Genomic DNA, 18510 nt, shown 5'->3' with positions numbered 1-18510 from the left:
GATTTCTTTTTTTCTTTCTTTCTTTGTTTCTTTCTTTCTTCCTTCCTTCCTTTCATCCTTCCTTCATTTCTTTCTTTTTTCCTTCTTCTTTCCTCCCTCCCTCCCTCCTTCTGTTCCTCCTTCCCTCCATCCTTCCTTCCTTCTTTCTTTCTATTTTTTCGAGACAGGGCCTAAGTATGTAGCTCTGTCTATCCTGGAACTGTAGACCAAGCTGGCCTCAAACTCACAGAGATCTGCCTGCCTCTGCCTCCTGAGAGCTGGGATTAAAGGCCGCTGTTCCCAACTTAATTGCAAGTATCACTGCAGTGGTCCTCAACCTTCCTAATGCTGCAACCCTTTAATGCAGTTCCTCATGTTGTGGTGACCCCAAACCATAAAATTAAGCTACTTCATAACTGTAGTTTTGCTACTGTTTTGAGTCATAATGTGCATATCTGATATACAGAATATATGAGACCCCCCCCAAGAGGGGTATATGACCCACAGGTTGAGAACTGTTATCTTAATGAGTACATTCTCACTCTCTATGTAGGAGACCTTTACAAAGTAGCCTTAAAGGGACTCATCCTGACTTGTCCTTTACTGCCTGTACGAGTCTAGGCAAATCTAAGATGTTCTAGTTATGCTTTTCACCCGTTTGTGGAAGACACCACAGGCCTTGCCTCTCTCTTATACTATCCTTACTCTTGGAGTTCAATACATTTGAACGTGAAGGTGACTTCAAGCCCAGGGTGTTTTCAATCACTAATCAATAAGGTGAAACAGCTGCAAACAGATTGATTTTTTTTTTATCTGAGGATTGAACCCAGGGCCTTGCGCTTGCTAGGCAAGCACTCTACCACTGAGCTAAATCCCCCAACCCCAGATTGATCATTTAACTATTTACTTGGAGAATTGGTTTTTATTCCTGATAGAAATAAAGAAAGTGCTATGGGACTTTTTCGTCCAAGGCTGAACAGAGATGTGAGTAAATTTTTTAAATTTGTGTTTATTATTGTACGTGTGTGTGTGTGTGTGTGTGTGTGTGTGTGTGTGCGCGCGCGCGCACACACACACACACATGTGCCACAGCTCATGTGTGAAGGTCAGAGGATAATTCTTTAGAGTCAATTCTCTTTTTTCATACTGGATCCCAGGGACTGAACTCAGATCACAAGTGGTTGATTGTACCTGCTGTATCATCTCACACTGGTTAGGTTTTGTTGTTGTTGCTGCTGCTGCTGTTTTAAGACAAGATTTGTCTGTGTATCCCTGGCTGTCCTGGAATTCGCTCTGTAGACCAGGCTTACCTCAAACCACAAGCCTCTGCCTCCCAGTGCTGGGATTAAAGGTGTGCACCCCTTTTCATGAATAAGATAAGCCTCAACCCTGCCTAAAGGTTCTAAGAAAAAGAGGTAAGGAAAAGGGTTGTTGATAATAATAACTATTTATTGAGCACATAATGTGGCCAAAATTGTGACTAAACCTTTTGAAGACGATCTTGATAAAAATCTTCCCCACAGATATAAAGCCTGCACTGAAGAGCTCATGGCTTTGGGGGTGAGGAGACTAAGACTGGAAAACTGGGAGCAGCGTCTTGCTAGGCCCCCATCAATTACAGAGAAATATTGTGTTACTAACACGCTTAGTCCCTTCATACCCCAGTCAGCAGCTGCAGTCGTTGTGGAAGCCTTGGAGAGGTTATTAATGACTTTAAAAGCGAGCCAAACAAGCTACATGCTCACTCCCTCTCTCAAGGTTCCCCTCTCATGTCACAATTAACATTCTGGGCTAGAAAACTCATTTCTGGTGGAGGCCTCTCCTGTGCACTGCAGGGTGCTGAGAGGTGCCCTTCCATGGTCTTTACCCACTAACAGCCACTGCACTCTGGCCTCCAAGTACCAAGAAAACCAAGATGTCCCCTGTCATAAACTGATGTTCCCCATGGTAAAACGCCTCCATCCTGAGAAATGCCTTATCTAAAGCCTACGTTCATCGAAATTTAACTTCAAAAGGATAATCTAATCTACCTGTTACAGAATATGTAGCAGCCTGGGCTGAACTCACCCAGGAGGGTAGCTGTTAAGTACTCTACAGCCAACAAAAGTTCATTTTGTGGGGGCAGTGTGTGTGTGTGTGTGTGTGTGTGTGTGTGTGTGTGTGTGTGTGTGTGTGCCTCATTATATGACTTCCTAATTGTAGTGAGGTGCAAGGGCTAAACAAATAAGATGGCTGGGGAAGGGGTCTCTAGTGATTAAAACCAATTTACTGCAGTTCTTATCAGGTTGAAATTACAAAGTGGGAAGTGACCCTCAGACCCCTGGATGTGAAGTGTGAATCTTGATTATATCCTTGTTTGCCTCAGTGATAAACATAAAAACCAGGGTGACTGACGGCCAGATGCTCTTCAGCAGTAGCAGCTAATGATCAACAGTGTCCCATTTCCTCCTACTCTTATACTGAGAAATGACCACCATTGCTTTCACACCACCGTTTCCATTTATTAGCAATAACAGAGGAAATACCAATAGCACCAATTAAAAATGAATCCACATGACGTGTTTTATCCTTACAGCTGTAATAACTAGTAACTAACACGAATTGGAAAGCACTTCATAAATTTAAAAAGCGCTGTACATATACATTATAGTTATCATCATGAATAAATTAGCCCGATTCTCCTAGTTCAAAAGGCACGTAAGGTCAGTTACATGGGCTTCAGTGGGGCAAAATGATCACAACCTACAATGTAGCAATGGTTCACATGTGTTGTCAACAAATTTTACCCCATGCAATCCTGCAGAGCTGAAGTTACACACCCTTCAAAATATGGGAGAATGAAGCTAAAAGACAAGACAGTTTTTTTTTGTTTTTGTTTTTGTTTTTAGATTTTATGCCTTTTAAAACAGACTCCTACCTCTTTTATATTAACTTTTAAATAGATAATATAATTAATCAAACTTCTAAGTTGTACACAACAAACTTAAAATGTCTTATTTATGGTAACAGTAAATTTTATTACTTTCTATGAGCTGATATTCCGGATAGCATTTCAAAGCAATCTGAAAATTCAAAGAGGTCAGATTGGTACAATTTTGTGCTTGCATACCCTCAGGGACTTTCTTCGGTATTCATTCCAGAACTGTTACTAGAAAAAAAGCAGCTTTATCCATTCCCCTGCCAGCAGGAATCTTGGCAAGAGACAGCCCTTGGCTGACCATAAATAAAATTCCTTGAATCACCAGCATCTTGATTTAAGAAAGAAATTTTACTGTGTCTTTCATACACAAAAGCTGATTAACAATGGTTTAAAAAAAACACTATTTCACTTTTCCACAGGTGTACAAAAGGAAATATAATGGGCTTACATTCAACAATAAAGCTTAAAGTTCACTCTAGGTAATAGTTGCATTAACATTCACATACACAAGCACAGAGTAAGTATATCTCAGGAGTCTTATAATAGCATACAGCATACATATGGGAGATTGATTCAGGTAACATCATAGGTGTTAGTAAGGTTAGCAATTCAGAGTGTTATAGAAAAGGAAAACTAAACAAGGCGAAGGTGTAGGCTAGCACACCAAGACAATCACAGGATCAGAGGAATGAAAAATCTGCTCACTGTATGTATGAGAAAACGATATTTTTCTTCAATTTCTGGGTCTTGATATAGTGGGTTAGAGAAGGTTGTGTAATCAAAGTGCACATCATTTTTCTTAGAAAAGAGAGAGAGAAAGATCCTTTTATTTAGTAATTAATACATGCAAGAGGCAGCCCCAGAGTGACCTGAAAGAGTAAAGCTGTGATTGGCAGGTGGCCGGTATAGTATAATACAGATGTTCCAGGCAATTCTCTTAAAGCACTTCTGTAGCAGCAATGATCATTTTAAATGGCTGTAGACTGGATTCTCTTTTGAGGGGAATTGGGGGAATTGTATTCATATTTCTTTAAAGATTTATAGCTATAGACTTTCTCTTTTTTTAATAAATCTATCAAACAACAAACAGCGTAAAGTGAGGTGTTGGGTTTTTTTCTTTTGCTTTTGCATATGTGTTGTTGGAAAAGGATGTGTCCTTTTCATAAACATTGTGTGCAAAAGAATTTTTAATAGTGTGAGCACAAGGACATGTATAGGAAACACATCAGATCTGCTTCTGTTGCCCTGGCTGACTCTCTGTCAGACACTTGAACTTCTGGCTTGTGTACATAAAGCAGGTTTCCAGTATAGTGATACTACAGCCAACAGACTTGAGGGACCCCTAAAGCCTTGTCAGTGGGGGTGGTTTTGTCAGCTAGAGGATGACCACCACACCTCAAGTTAAGAAACTGAGAAAGTCTGGTCCCTTTCAGTTTCACATTTCCCCCTCCCAATGACTCTGTATCTTTGTTTCCCGGCCCTTCTTGTGTCAACTAGTCTAACCTGGACCACCCCAACCAATATCGTGGTAGCTACACATACCCAGTGACCGCAAACACCCAAGCTGCTCAACCTGAATACCTTTCAGCCTGCCCTGCAAATGTCATCAAGATGCCTGAAGCACAGGGCAGAGAGTCCAACTCTCACTGGCGGGGCTGGGAAGGCTCTCCTTTGCGGCGGAGGAGAAAGGAAACTTGGGTCTGCTTTTTAGGTTCTGAAAACAAGCCAGAGCGGAGAGAAAGAGTTAACACCAGACTTAGGAAAACTTTTTTTTTTTAAGACAAAACCTGTTAAATGCAATCAAGACAGACACAGGGAACTTTCTGCAGATTTCTGAGGTCTCTAAGAGGGCTCATGTCATAAGAGAAAGGAGCTGGGAGTTGCTACATGGGAGAGATTTGCCATTGTTACAAAAACTGGCTAAGTGGCTTGTTTCCATTTGGTGGCCTCACTGGTCACTGTTGTCGGTCGTACTGTTCCCTTTCTCTTTTTTCTCCTGGGCCTTGTTACCCTTCTTCTTTTTCTTCTTTTTCTTGGTCTCCTCCTTTTTGCCGAAGGTTATAAAGTCGCTTTTGTCAATTTGGTTGTTAGCAGGCTCCTGCCGAATGGAGATGATTGCAGGAGATCCTGGGATAATGAATTTGTCTGGCAACTCACCGGGACCGGACTGTTTGGGGTTGCCTGGTCCGTATTTAAAGGTCCAGCTGTTGCTGTTGACCCCAGCACCCACTGGAGGGGACACCTCTCCTGCCTCAGGTTCTGAAAGACAAAACATCACACATCAACAACAGGGAATGTATGCCTTCCCTTATGACACACACAAGTGGGACAAACTGCCCTCAAGCCTGAGGGGAAAGCCAGTGGCTGGAAACAATTAGCAGGGCAGATTTTCTTACCACAGGGCCCACAAATCTAGTTTTCCAATGACATAGTTTTAACTCTTCGTGAAGAATTTCCTAAATAAGACAGCTGTGGTAGCTTGCCTGGGAACAAGATAGGAAGTATACAGGCTTAAAGCAGAAAATGCTACTTTCAGTGTATAGATTATTATTATCACTTATTTTCACAGTTTTTGTTTTGTTTTTGGAGACAGGATTTCTCTGTGCAGCCCTGGCTTTACTAGAATTAACTCTGTAGGACCAGGATGACCTCAGAGAACCACCTGCCTCTGCCTCCTGAGTGCTGGGATCAAAGGCATGCATCACCACCGCCCAGCTAATTTTTACTCTTAATTCTGCCAAACTACAGATGAACTGTTTAAACTAATTACTCATCTTAATTCTATGGATCGAACAGAAGTGCGATGGGAAGAAATGGGGTACAGAAACTACTCCATAATAGAAGAGGATGGATTCCTGCTGTATACTGAATCAATTGTTTGGATAAAATATTGCAAGTTAATTTCCTTTTCAAACTAAGCCCCCAGAATGGTCACAGTCTAGTGAAGTGCTGTGGAACTAGAAAGAAGACAATTATTCATTTGATTGGAGAAGGTTTATATGGGGTTCTAGAGGTAAAGTGACATCAACACTGAGCCCATAGATGATCGTGTATCCACAGGGGACTTCAGTGCAAAGCTTCTCCAAGAGTCAACCAAGTTGGAAGATACTCCATAAGATGTCATAGTGACTTTAGAAGGGAAGCCATAGCTGGAGAGGAAGAGTGATGGTCTACCTGAAAAAGTGGCCCCTTGGGCCAGAACACTGGAACCTTTTGACATCACAGAGGGTTTGCGCATCTGGCTCTGCTTTTTGGTAGACTTACAGAAAGTTCAAACAACTTGTTATGTTCATTTGCAGTTTAGGATTGTTCGTTCACATCTGTTATTTCCATGCCTTGCTACAATTTCTTTGGTGTCCCTGAGCACTAATGTTTTGAACATTGCTTACACCAAGTTCTCTAGACTAGTTCCCAAACCAATGGTCACATTTCAATTCCTAGCTTATCAAGCACCTCAGAAACATCTGTCACTTCCTTCTTGAAACAGTGACTCATGAGTTCTTTGTCATACAGGAGAAGAGTAAACCCCACAGCATCTTAGTGTAGGAGTAGGCCCTTGTAACATGACCACTCTAAATGAGAGAAAACAGCTTGACAGTGTGTGCATTTCATATATACATAGAAACACCAAGGGAATGGACAGTTCCTAAAGAAATGGTTTTAAATTGGATTTCATAGGATTCAATGAAGAGCAGTGAATTTTAGACAAGTTATAAGACAAAAGGATGAACTTGTTAGTCCCCAAGGACAGCAACTTAAAGGGCAGATGGCAACTGGTTGATACAGGTTATTACTATAGATTCAAGTCCAAGCCTAGTGCAAAGTTAGCTGTCCTCTAATGGTTATTTTCTCCTCTAGTGCATGTACAAACCTTTTTTGTTTGCTTTTGCAAATCTACTTTTCACTTTTAGAAAAGAAAGAAGGAGTGAGAGATTTTCTTCCTCTTGCCTTCCATATTTCACAGAGGTGTCACCAGGCACGGCAGTCAGCATTCTCTTGACCTTTCTTTTTGCCGTTGACCAGCTTCTTTTGCACAGTCCTCCTCACCCATATGTGTGATGGATTTGGCCTGTGACTCTCTTTATTATCCCTACACGCTCCTTTCAGAGTTTCAGGCCTGTTTGAGGACATAAATCACCATCTAAATATGATATTAAAGTTGAACATGGTGGCATATGCCTATAATCCCAACGTTCAAAAGGCTGAAGCAGAAGGTTGGAGAAGTTCAAAGACGGCCTGGGCTACATAACAAGTTCAAGGACAGCCTTGAACCATCTCAAAAATAAAATATAAACCTATAAGTAAATGCACTAATGAGATACAGATTTGTATTTAAGGTTCCTAGCCCTCTGCGCTGTTATCTCCTATATCCAACTGTCTCTCTGATGCCTCTAACAGCAAATTTCATAGACATTACAAACTGAAGAAATCTGAAATCAAATTTTTGATTCCTTCTAGTCCTATCTAAATCTTTCCAGTCCCATAACATGAGAGATCTCATTGATCTTGTTGTTCAAGCCAGGAAGTGCAGAGCTATCCTTTATTTTTCTTTATTGTTTACTTTGTTTACAGTACATTGCCTCCTAAGTTTATCTGACTCTGTTGTCTCCCCTTGTTCATTCTTTTCAGGCCATCATAATCTCCTGTACAAACCAGAGCCATAGCTTCTTCTCCCCTTGCTTCACTGCTTCCTCTTGGCCTCTTGCTAGTCGCCCACATAGTAGCCAAATTATCCTTATTCTTTAAAGTCCTCCAGTTTTAAAAATGGAAGCAAAATTCTTTAAAATAGAAATCAGATGAGATCACTCTCCCATTTAAAATTATCCAAAAGCTTTCTACTGTCTTGAGGGGCGCAGGGAAAGAAACTCTTTTACTATTGCATATAAGAACTGTGAATAACCTGTAATGTAATGTCCTTATTCTCTATTCTCTATAAATCTTCCCCACACCACTGTATTCCAGGTTCACAGACATCCTTTCAGTTCCTCAAACAATCCCTGGGGTTGTTTTGCCTCAAGATCTCAAGAACATTAGGTAGATCCTGAAGGTGTAAGATTTGTACTAAGCCTTGGGAAAATAAGAGGTTTTTTTTTTAATTTTCTTCTTAAGCACACAACTTCTCCAAGATTCTAGCCAGAAGATACATCATAAAATGTAACATAAAAGTGACTTTAGAAATGAAGCCAGAATATCTCAGGTGATCTCCTTTCCATTCTTCTTTTTTTTTTAAAATTATCTTTTTATGTGTATTGCCTGCAGTACATCTGTGTGTCATGTGTGTGCATGGTGCCCAAGGAGGCCAAAATAGGTTATTGGATCCCCTGGAACTATAATTACAGATGATTATGAATGAGCTGCCATGTGGGTGCTGGGAATTTGATCCTCTAGAACACTGGTCTTTAGGAAGAACAGCTGCTCCTCTTAACCACTGATTTCTCTCTCCAGCCCCTCCCTCCATTTTTATCAAGATCTCCATTCTCCTAGTCTGTGATTAAATGTTATCTCTTCAGAGAGGTGGCACCCAACATGGAGTCCAAATTTCCACATAAACCCTGAGAAAGATGAAACAAACAAAAAAAGAATTTTTCTCCAAAAGAGGTACTGCTGTGCAGCAGAGCCCTTGAGCAGCCAGCAAGTTTAAAAGAAATAGAAAGCTAAGTAAAAACACCAACAGTACAGGCACCAACTTCCAAGAGCTAGGGAGGTTAAACACAGCTCTCAGGCAGGCCCAAGTGCTTAATGCTTGGCTCTCAAGGACTCAAGGAGGGGGCAGACCCAACTGCCAAAGTCACATTGCAGAGGACCTAGCTGCCACTTAGCAGTTTAAGGTTTGGCTCAGGGTGGGGGGGGGACACGGGGGACAGGGGACGGGACTTTAAATAGGTTACAGTGTGCACAGGTGCTTAAAGGGAAAAATGGGCATAGACAATCATAGGAAAAAACAAATAGTTTAAAAATAATTAAGTAGAGTCTTTAAAGAACAAGTAAAATAATAGAAAAAGAATAAGCCACATAAAGATGGGAAATACACAGGGAGCCTGGATCCTGTATGGTGCTTTGTTGACTTTGAATTTTTTAAATGCTGATGAGCAACATGGGACTGTAAAAGGAACTGCTGAATTAAACCATCCTAGATACTTTAGGGATTTCTTAGCTTTAAAATGGAGTTCAGAAAATGTATTGTGTTAGGAGAGAGGTTATGCTTTTGTTTCTACAGGAAATGAAAGACTGTAGATTCCTTCAAAATTAATAGAGACCAGATTTGATTGGGGGAGACCCCCTGAAAATCTTGGCTAAAGATATAAAGAAATAAACCTAGAAAAACTACAAGACAGGTGACATATATGCGGATCCCTTGGCCTGGGAACAGCTGTAAGAGTGGATGAAACACAACAAATCTTGTTGGTTATAGAATCCTCATGACTTATTACTATATGACATCCTTTCATATGGCATTGGATAGAGGTTTGGTTACACAACCCAAACAAACTTATAAAGTTGAAAGATGTCTTTTTACCTGCTTAAACATAAAACAAAAAATTATTTTGGGCTGTCTTGTGTACAATGCACAGATCATACTTGTGTTAATGCATATATGTATGTTACCTTTGAAAGTTTTTGTGTTTTCAGAGCAAGAGGACCAGACACTAATGAAAATGTATGGCCCAGGTGATCCATCCTTTCAGAGTGCCTCTGTTGCAGTTTCTTCAAAGTTCTGTGTTCAGAAAAACTTCAAGGCTGCTAGCTAAGACAGTCTAGCCTCATAGACTACTCTAGCCGGGACTTCAAATAAGCCTCAAATAAGACTGGACAATAAATGTTACAGCTAGTTTTCTTAGGATTTGACCATTATCTCCACTTTCTCAGGGTCCCATAGGGGTTTTTCACCCCCAGACAACAGGAAGCAGTCTAGAGAGCACAACGCCCACATTTCCAAGAGGTGGGGTGGCTGGATTTTGGTCATTCAATGGGTTATGGATATTGGTCATCATTTACTGTGGGTACAGGAATATAGGATAAAAAGACAACTATTCATCTCAAATACCATACATTAGTATGGATTTTTGTATATTGATACAAATTTAAGGTTATTTTGTTATACTGTATATGTTTCTACTCTTGTTTAAGGTATTGTACCTATGCAGCTCATTTAAATATGTAATATAAAGTTCTAGTCATTGAAAGCTTTTAATACAAACTGTTTAGGATAATTTAAAAATGCAAGTTAATAGTCATCTATAACAATCAAACTTGTAGTCATATTAGGTATATTTTCAAGCTTGAACATATATTTTTGATAGATAGGTGATCTTCAAATACTCCAGAGACTACAGAATATGGTATTTAACATGTTTAATAGCCTAAGGATTTTCATGACAGTGAGACATGTCTGTTGCTGGCAGCACCAATCTACTTCATAAAAGGATGATGGGAGTTGAAGAATATGGAGTTCACTTTCATTGTGGCAAATATAGTCATTTGGACAAGAAACTGCCCTTGCCTCTACTGTTGAAATATACTGTACAAATTGGACAAGCAGGACACAAAGGAAAAAGACTGCTGAATTTTGCCAAGACAAGATGGGATAGTCTTTCAAAATTCCTGCTTCACAGAAAAGTCTGTCAGATATTCTAGATCCGTAAGCCAAAGATGGATGCCCCAATGTTGCAGAGAAATCTTGGGTGACTGTCCAGACAGCCAACTACTTCTGTCATTTCTATAGTTTTGGAAGTTGTTTGTTCTGCACGTTCTGTTTACTCAGTTAACATTATATCCTCCTTGGGTCTCTGATGGAGTTGAAGATGAGATAGTTATAATCATAGTTTTCCATGTCACCAAATTCAGAAAAGAAACTTACATAAGAGATGTAAAGTTTATAAGGTTGAAACCATAAAAGCTTAAATTGTTTATCTTAAAAACATGTTTTGAGGTCTAAAAAGATAATTTGGGGTCAGTAATACAAATTAAGACAGAAAGTAAATTAGGTACACAACTTTGGACTCACCAAGCAAGATAGGGTAAATAATGAAGTATTTTCTCTGAATTCGCCAAACGCAAATGAACTGGATATTGTAAAAGTAATTCTTACCTGATAATTATTCTTCCTGTATATAGTCTTACTACATTAAAGCTAAAGCTTTTTATTTAGACAAAAAAGGGAGAAATGTTGTGGAATGTTTAACTGTGCAAACATGTGTTGCATTTGTTTTTATTGCAGAATATTTAACTATGTAAAGATGTGTTGCATTTGTTTGATTATGTGAAGATGTGTTGCTGTTTCACCTTGTCTGCCTAAGGCACCTGATTGATCTAATAAAAAGCTGAACAGCCTATAGTGAGAGAGGAGGTCTAGGAGGGACTTCTGGGAAGGGAGAATAAAAAGGAGGAGGAATTTAGGCTCAAGAAGAAAGAAAAGAGATGCCAGGGAGACACCAGGGGCCAGCCAGACACAGGGGAAGCAGGAAAGTAGGATATACAGAATAAAACAAAGGTAAAAAGCCTGAGGCAAAACATAGATAAATACAAACAGGTTAAATTAAGTTAAAAGAGCTAGTAGTACAAGCCTAAGCTAAGGCCGAGCATTCACAATTAATAATAAGTCTCCATGTCTTTATTTGGGAGCTAGTTGGTGGCCCAAGAAAATTCCAACTACGGAGAAGTATTCTTACAATCATTCCAGCCAAGCGCCTAGTAGTTAGTATCTTCTTCACCTAATAGAATCTACTTCCGCAAGATTTTCAAAGCAATATATACAGATATAGATACATTTACCAACATAATCAATGCTTAGTATAAATTCCGGTTCACTCATGTATATACATATTTGTTAAGTTAATGGACAAAAGGGTTGTTGTGAAAAGCAAAAGTGGAACTCATTCTGGTAGACCAAACAACTCTATACTGATGATGCTTTTGAAGTCCAAGAAGGAAATGAGGTAATGCATACAAAGTGGGAATCCTAATGCTCAGCACAATGTAAGCTTCATAAATGGTATCACATATGGATGGATGGATATATATATATTATATATCTCACAGTGCTTGGAACTAGATGGACCAGATAAGGTATGAGATTAGAGCAAGCAGGAAAGAGGGGAGTAGGAAATTTCCTTCTCTCCTAAACCCCTTTTCTCATAGCACAATTCCCTTGGCAGAGTTAAAGCTACAGCACTCCAGGGATAGGGCAAGAGACATCATTCCCCCTCTGAGGCTAAAACTAATTCCTTTCCTACAAAACAATCCAATCTTCAGTTTAGCTCAGCTAGAATCCAGCTGTTTAACTTTCAGATGCAGGCTCCAACTCTGAAAGACCTAGAATAAAGGGTGAGCAGGGAAGGCATACATTTTTGTTTGGAACCCAAGGCCCCTCACATGCTAAGCAAGTGCTCTACTACTGAGTCATACCAGCTGCCTTATTTATTTAATTATTCATTTATTTATTTTAGTTGGAGACAAGGTCTTGCTAAGCTGAGCCTCGAACAACTGTAGTGCCTCTAAAAAACAAAAATCATAAACAAACAATGCTGCAGGAGATCCGTCCTGATGGCATGGGCCAGTAGAAGAGCTGGCTCTGCCCCTCGGCTGGAAGGGAGGGGTTGACCCCAGCAACCTGGACTGACCAAATCAGCTACCACCCAGACCCCCATCCTGGGCCTTGGATTGACCCACCTTAACATCTTCCCCATCTATGACCTGCTGGAGTGTGAAGGGACTGGTCCTGCAGAACCACAGCCACAGGATCTCCACAACTGACTGGGGCAACAGCAGGATATCACCGGAGAGGAATTTCAGTGAGGGTCCAGTGATGATGGTGCACCAGAAGCCCGAGGCCTTGAACTTGACTGACAGTTTATTTCAATGAACATTTGCAAGTAGAGCTGAGAGGACAAAAGGGTACACTGCCTGACACACCACAACTCCCAACGCCACTGAGATGAATGAAGAGCAGTTGGAGAGGCAGGAAAGATAGAGGAGCAAGGTGGGTTTTATTGTGTTTTGTTTTTAATTAGTAGTTTTTAAAATTTCCTTTTGGGGGGGACATTATGGGGTTGAGGGCCGATATGGAGGGACTGGGAAAGGAGGAGGGTTGGGATGCATGATGTGAAATTTCCAAAGACTCAATCAAAATTATGCTAATTTAAAAAAAAAACAAATTAAAAACAAAAAAGAGAACAACTGGGTATTGAGCCTAGGACCCTGCACATACTAAGCAAACATTCTGCCATGGGGCTATAGCCTCAACCCTAAGGAATGTTTTAAATGTTTAAAAACTTTGGATTTGGTGTCCAGAACTAGGTAGGTTTCAGCACCACCTGCGTGCTTTAGCTACCCTTACAAAAGCTCAGAATAGAAAAATTTCTGACCACAGTCAGGCCCTCTTGCAGTCACCCAGAGATGTCTTCATTCTGTGGGGTAAAAGAACATCAGTGGCCTCATGCACTGGCCTTGCAACAGGCCCATCTGCCAGCAGCTAATTGACCTCTTTTATACATCAGGGAGCTTCCTTGGCCTTTGCTGGCAGTCTCGGTTTTACCTGACTCAGGCTAAAAACTCTGAAGAGGCAGTTAGAGAGCTATTCAGGTACATCCCTCATGTGTTCAGCTTCTGTGGAGCAGGAGGGGGTGTGGTTTCTCCAGTACTCCCCAGACACTGCGCTGCTTAACCTATTCTGGTCTCCTTCGAGGGCTTCAGCAGCATCTGTATTGTGTGACTCACTCAAGTGAAAGCATGGCTCCAGGTTCTGACAGGTTTTACTGGCCTCCTACTCAGATTCGCTTTTGTTGTTGTTGTTGTTTTGTTGCTTTTTTTGTTTTGGTTTGGTTTTTAGGGTTTTTTGACTAGGAGAACGGAAGATGGCTAGCTTTGCCTGTTAAATGCTGTACCTTTGGGGCAGATCCAAGGACACAATTCCTTTTGAAGAAGATGGTAAGGGAGGATGCAACAAACTCCAGCTGCAAGCCAGTCCCAGCAAATGATCCACAGAGGAAATGTCTCTTCCTTCAGAGATACCTCCTCTCCTCCTTAGAGCTCCCACAGGCCCCTACCATTACTCCCAGAGACTGAGACACAGTCAGTCAAGATCCAAAGAGCTGGTCCTGAAGGCAGAAGCAGAAGCCTTTGAAGTTCAAAGTCAGCCTGGGCCAAAGAGTGAAACCTGTCTTCAGTTTTTAAGTAGTGAAAGGTCGGGCTGGAGAGATGGCTCAGCTGTGAAAGGCTAGGCTCACAACCAAAAATATAAGCAGTAAAAGGTCTGGGAATAATAGACTTCCTGCCTAAAATGCATAAGGCTCTGGGTTCAATCCCCAGTACCATGCCCACCCCCCAATCCAAGTAAGTGGGCTTCTTAGATCCTAGAAAAAGGATACAAGAACTATCAAGCCCACAAGAGTTTAGGAGGAGCCCTTCCAGATATTCAGACGACAATTCAAGATTTAGAAGTTTTAGTAAAGTCAGACCACAATATGAAAAAAAAAATGGTTTTGCTTTTTTCTTTCTTTTTGTATTGGCCAGTTTCTTCTAAACTTAAAAATTAGAACAGCGTGCATTTTTAGAAAGTACAAAACTTCACTTTTTACTTCAAAAACTGCTTTCTGGAAGTCACAAGCTGGCAACTTCATGTAATCCTATAATCCACTTGGGCACTGCCCAGGGGTCTTTGGGCAAATTTCCTGTCTATCCTCTTTCATGCTAAACTAAGCCTGGCTGCATGGATTCCTGATGTGTTTCGGGGACTGGGAATGACTGGGGAATCAAAAGCCAGGGGAGGTTCTGAAGATGATTCGGTAAATGCTAGGCCTATGAGCGTTTCCCCAATGCCCCATTCTGAACTGCAAGAAGTAAAAGGAAGGCAAAGAGAACTCTAAGAAATAGATACTGCTAATGTGTGTCTGTTTTGTAGATGAGGGGCCTAAGGACCAATTTTGGTCACATGATTACTAACTGGTGCCCCCTGGAACTAGGATCTAGGCAGATTGGCAGAGGCACATCTTGAACTGTCATCAAGGTCCTTGGAAAACCTCAAATGTAATACACGTCCAGGAGTTGTTATGGCTATCTGTTTTGCTGTGGTCTGGGAGAGGCAGAGAGGCAGGATGGGGCCTCGGAGCTAGAATCTGATGAAATGAACGGAGGTGGGGGAGGGGTGCGAATGTGAGAGCGAGGAGTCAGGAAAATCACAGCTCAGCCTCCAGGTTTCAGGCCCGCCCCCTCCCCCTCCCCTGCTTCCTCCCCATTCATCCCTTTGTTACCATCTCTGGGATTCAGTGCCGAGGTTAATAAAGAGCTTCCAGAAAACCCATCATTGTGATTAAAGCCGAGGACTATCTTGCCAGACAGCACTTTGGAGCCAGCCTACCGCCCACTCTGATCCGTCAGTGCACCGAGCAAAAGCTATTAAATGATTACAGGCGCTTCCGGCCCAGCCAGCCAGCTTCCCTGGACTGCTTGCTGCTCCAGGGGTGGGCTGCTGCTGCTGCTGCTGCTGATCTCGCTGCTGACGGAAGAGTCTGGTCACCAAAGGCTCAGGGTTTGCCTGTGAACATCTAGAGGCTTGTTGCTCAGTATCACTCCGCCTCTCCCTCTCTGTTGCTGCTTCTGCCACCCATGCCACAGTCACTGCCTTCTTTCAAGCGGCCCCGATTTCCTTTGTGTATTCTAATTTTGAGCAACCATCCCTCGCCTCTGCCTCCTTCCCCGCGCTAACCTCCCCGCCCCGCCCCCCAGAACTTAGCAAGAGTTTAGAATTACATGCATGCTCATTCTGACTAAAGGGAAAAACAAAACAAAAAAATCCACCACCAAACAGCTAAACACAGACTATTGATGTAAACCATAACCCCCCCCCCCCCTCCCGCCCACCTTGCTTCCCACCTTTACATGGGTTTGTGAACTGACTGGAGACGCGCCGACCCTCAGCCGCTGATCAATTGCACAAACCTAAACCGCAGTTCACAAAACAGGCAGAATCCGAGCCTGAAATCTGAATCCTGTCCTGGATCAGAAAGACAACAGAAAAGGCTACAACCACCTGGGGACCGACCAACCAAGTTCTTCATTTAATTCTTATGTCTTCTTGATTCTACAGTGAACCCAGAAAGAATTCCCGTAAAAACAAACGTCAGCATGCATTCCCTCGGCTTGAAACTTTGTTACCAGGATACCCAGGCTTAACGCCTAGCTACATGGTGTAAATTATGATGTTCTGTATATCATCTAATATCTTTGGGCCTCCGTTTTCGTGTGTAAAACGGGTAATAGCAACTGTTAAGAGATTAAATGTAATTCTTCTTAAAGAGCACCTGCTTGGCACAGAGTAAAACCATCATTAGCTCTTTCTTGCTAGTAAGATAGAGCAACAGGAGAGTCACTCATTTATTGAAGGCTCATCGTGAGCCAGGCACTGTATCTGCATATTTTGCATATGTATATTTATTTGACTAATTTTAAGTTAGTATAATTAATGAAATTTACTTATATATGGATTTAAATAATTTTTATTTTTCAGATAAAAATATCTGAAGGCTTGAATTACAGCAAGTTGATTTGCTCTGAATCCCAGAAGGATTTGATAATAAAGCTGAAAAATTATTCTCTCACTGGCTCTTGGCTCAATAAGGCAATGGTTACTCCTCTGAACACACACACCTTGGAAAGCCTGGGAGTGTGTTGTGTGTGGAAGGGTAAAGCTGCCCTAGATTCACCGGCCTAGCTCTTGATCTGGAGGGTAGATGGGGGGGGCGGGGATCACCTCTGGTCAGAACTCAGACTGGGCAAGTGGAAGGCTGATCCCCAGGGGTCACCAGAACTGCCATCCCTGGTGTCTCACTCTCTTTGGGTGGGCGAGCCGATCTGGAAGAAGATTCTATGACTGTCTGGTGCCTTGAGCCACAGCTGGGCTAATTTTCAGTAATCTTGGAGCGGAAGAAAGAAATACAGTTGGCATATTTTTAAAGCCGCAGCTCTCGCTTTGTGCCCAAAATAACTCTGCCATTTCTAGGTTAAGAGTATAAAGGCATCACGTGCTCCAAACCCAGATTCAAACATTGGAAGGACTGGTCTCAAACAAATGCAACTTCTTTCAGTATCCTCCACAACCTAGCCAGGGCTCTAGCTGCCTGTTTTCTCTGTTTTATTTCTTGGTTGCTCAGGTCCTCTAGAAAAAGGAATTTCCCCTGACAGCTTTTTCTTCTCAAACATCCCATTCGCCACTCCTCTGTGGCAGCTGACTATTATACCTGAAAGAAACCGAATGCTGAGAGTTCAGGTTCTGCAGGAAGGGTCGCAGATTTGAACTGCAGTCTCATCCCCACAGGAAACCGTGAGCATTCGCTGGGCCTCTCAGCACCTATCTTTTCAGATGCAAAGCATATCCACCTAACAATGTTGTTCTCTAACAATATCCACCTAATGGGATTGTGAGCATTAAAAAGAGACAAGGCTCATAAATTACAGAGAATAACGCCTGGCATGAGGAGACGCTGAAATAAAGGATGGTTATCATTCGTATGTACAATTCCTTTAGGGCCACATGCTGTTTTTTGTGGGCAGTACTTTCAGGAAATCTCTCTTCCCAGAGGGTCCGCCCCTCCTACGTGTCACTGAGGACCACCTACAGTGATGCTTTCCAGCTTAGAAGTGGTTGGGAGGGAGGGAGGGATTCTTGGGGCCTCTGGAAGAGTCAGCCTGGCTAGACATGGTAGAAAGCACCCGAGATTAGGTATCAAAAGCCCTGGATTCAAACATCATCCCTACTGTTCTGCTTTCTTCTATTTTTTCTTATACTATTTTGTTAACATCGATTTGATGGTTTCTATCTGTAAAATGAATAAAATACCTTTTTAGAAGCTTGACCACTACATTTATTTATTTACAACAAAATAGCCGTTATATGGTAGGCGTTAAGAACATGGATATGAATCAGGAAAGTGACTATGGACAGGTGTCCTATTCTTGAAGAGTTACAATACAGTAGGAGAAAGGTAAATCAAGGAATTGTTTGCTTGTTTGTTTGTTTGTTTGTTTTTTCAAGACAAGGTTTCCCTGCCTGTCCTGAAACTTGCTTTGTAGACCAGGCTGGCCTCAAACTCACAGTGATAGGCCTGCCTCTGCTGGGATTAAAGGTGTGTGCCATCACACCTGGCCAAGTAAATGACTTTTTTTCCGGAGCTAAGGACCGAACCTAGGGCCAAACCTAGGGCCTTGCGCTTGCTAAGCAAATGCTCTACCACTGAGCTAAATCCCCAACCCCCAAGTAAATGAATTTTAAGGTAGAGTAACTGGCATAATGACAGTGCTCACTTTCCTAGAGACAGTGTGTACAAAACATAAAAACACCACTCAGGATATGAAACGGCCATGCTTCAGTTCCTGTACTCGTCTCCCTAGATGTGTGGCCTTATTAAACCCTAACTATTTCAAGTTTCCAGGCAGAAAAATGGGCATAATAATGGGCTTAGTGGACTATGTGCTTAGGACAGAACCTGGTACAAGGTTTGAACATTGAGTACATTCTAACTATCACCATTGTCACAAGTTCTCCCCTTAATTCTCTCCTCTCTCTGCTCCAGGGTTCTCAATATGGAGGCTAAGGCTCTTCATGATAGTGTTACTGT

General features: G+C 41.8%; 1 protein-coding gene across 11 annotated transcripts in view; it reads right to left on the bottom strand.

Moving 5' to 3' along the window:
* Positions 1 to 2459: 2459 nt before the first annotated feature.
* The window catches only part of LOC118594617 (protocadherin alpha-C2), a 229877-nt gene continuing 213826 nt past the window's right edge, over positions 2460 to 18510 (bottom strand). For 10 of the 11 annotated variants that reach the window (XM_036204611.1, XM_036204613.1, XM_036204609.1 and 7 more), the window contains one exon: positions 2460 to 5158. In XM_036204611.1, the coding sequence (XP_036060504.1) occupies positions 4848 to 5158 (311 nt within the window). In that variant the 3' untranslated portion in view covers positions 2460 to 4847. The remainder of the gene's footprint in view (positions 5159 to 18510) is intronic. The other variant, XM_036204606.1, reaches the window with a different exon arrangement.

Source organism: Onychomys torridus, chromosome 13, assembly GCF_903995425.1.
Source record: "Onychomys torridus chromosome 13, mOncTor1.1, whole genome shotgun sequence".
In the NCBI taxonomy this organism is placed as follows: Eukaryota; Metazoa; Chordata; class Mammalia; order Rodentia; family Cricetidae; genus Onychomys; species Onychomys torridus.
The sequence above is the reverse complement of the archived record's forward strand: the minus strand, read 5'-3'. Positions and strand labels throughout refer to the sequence as shown.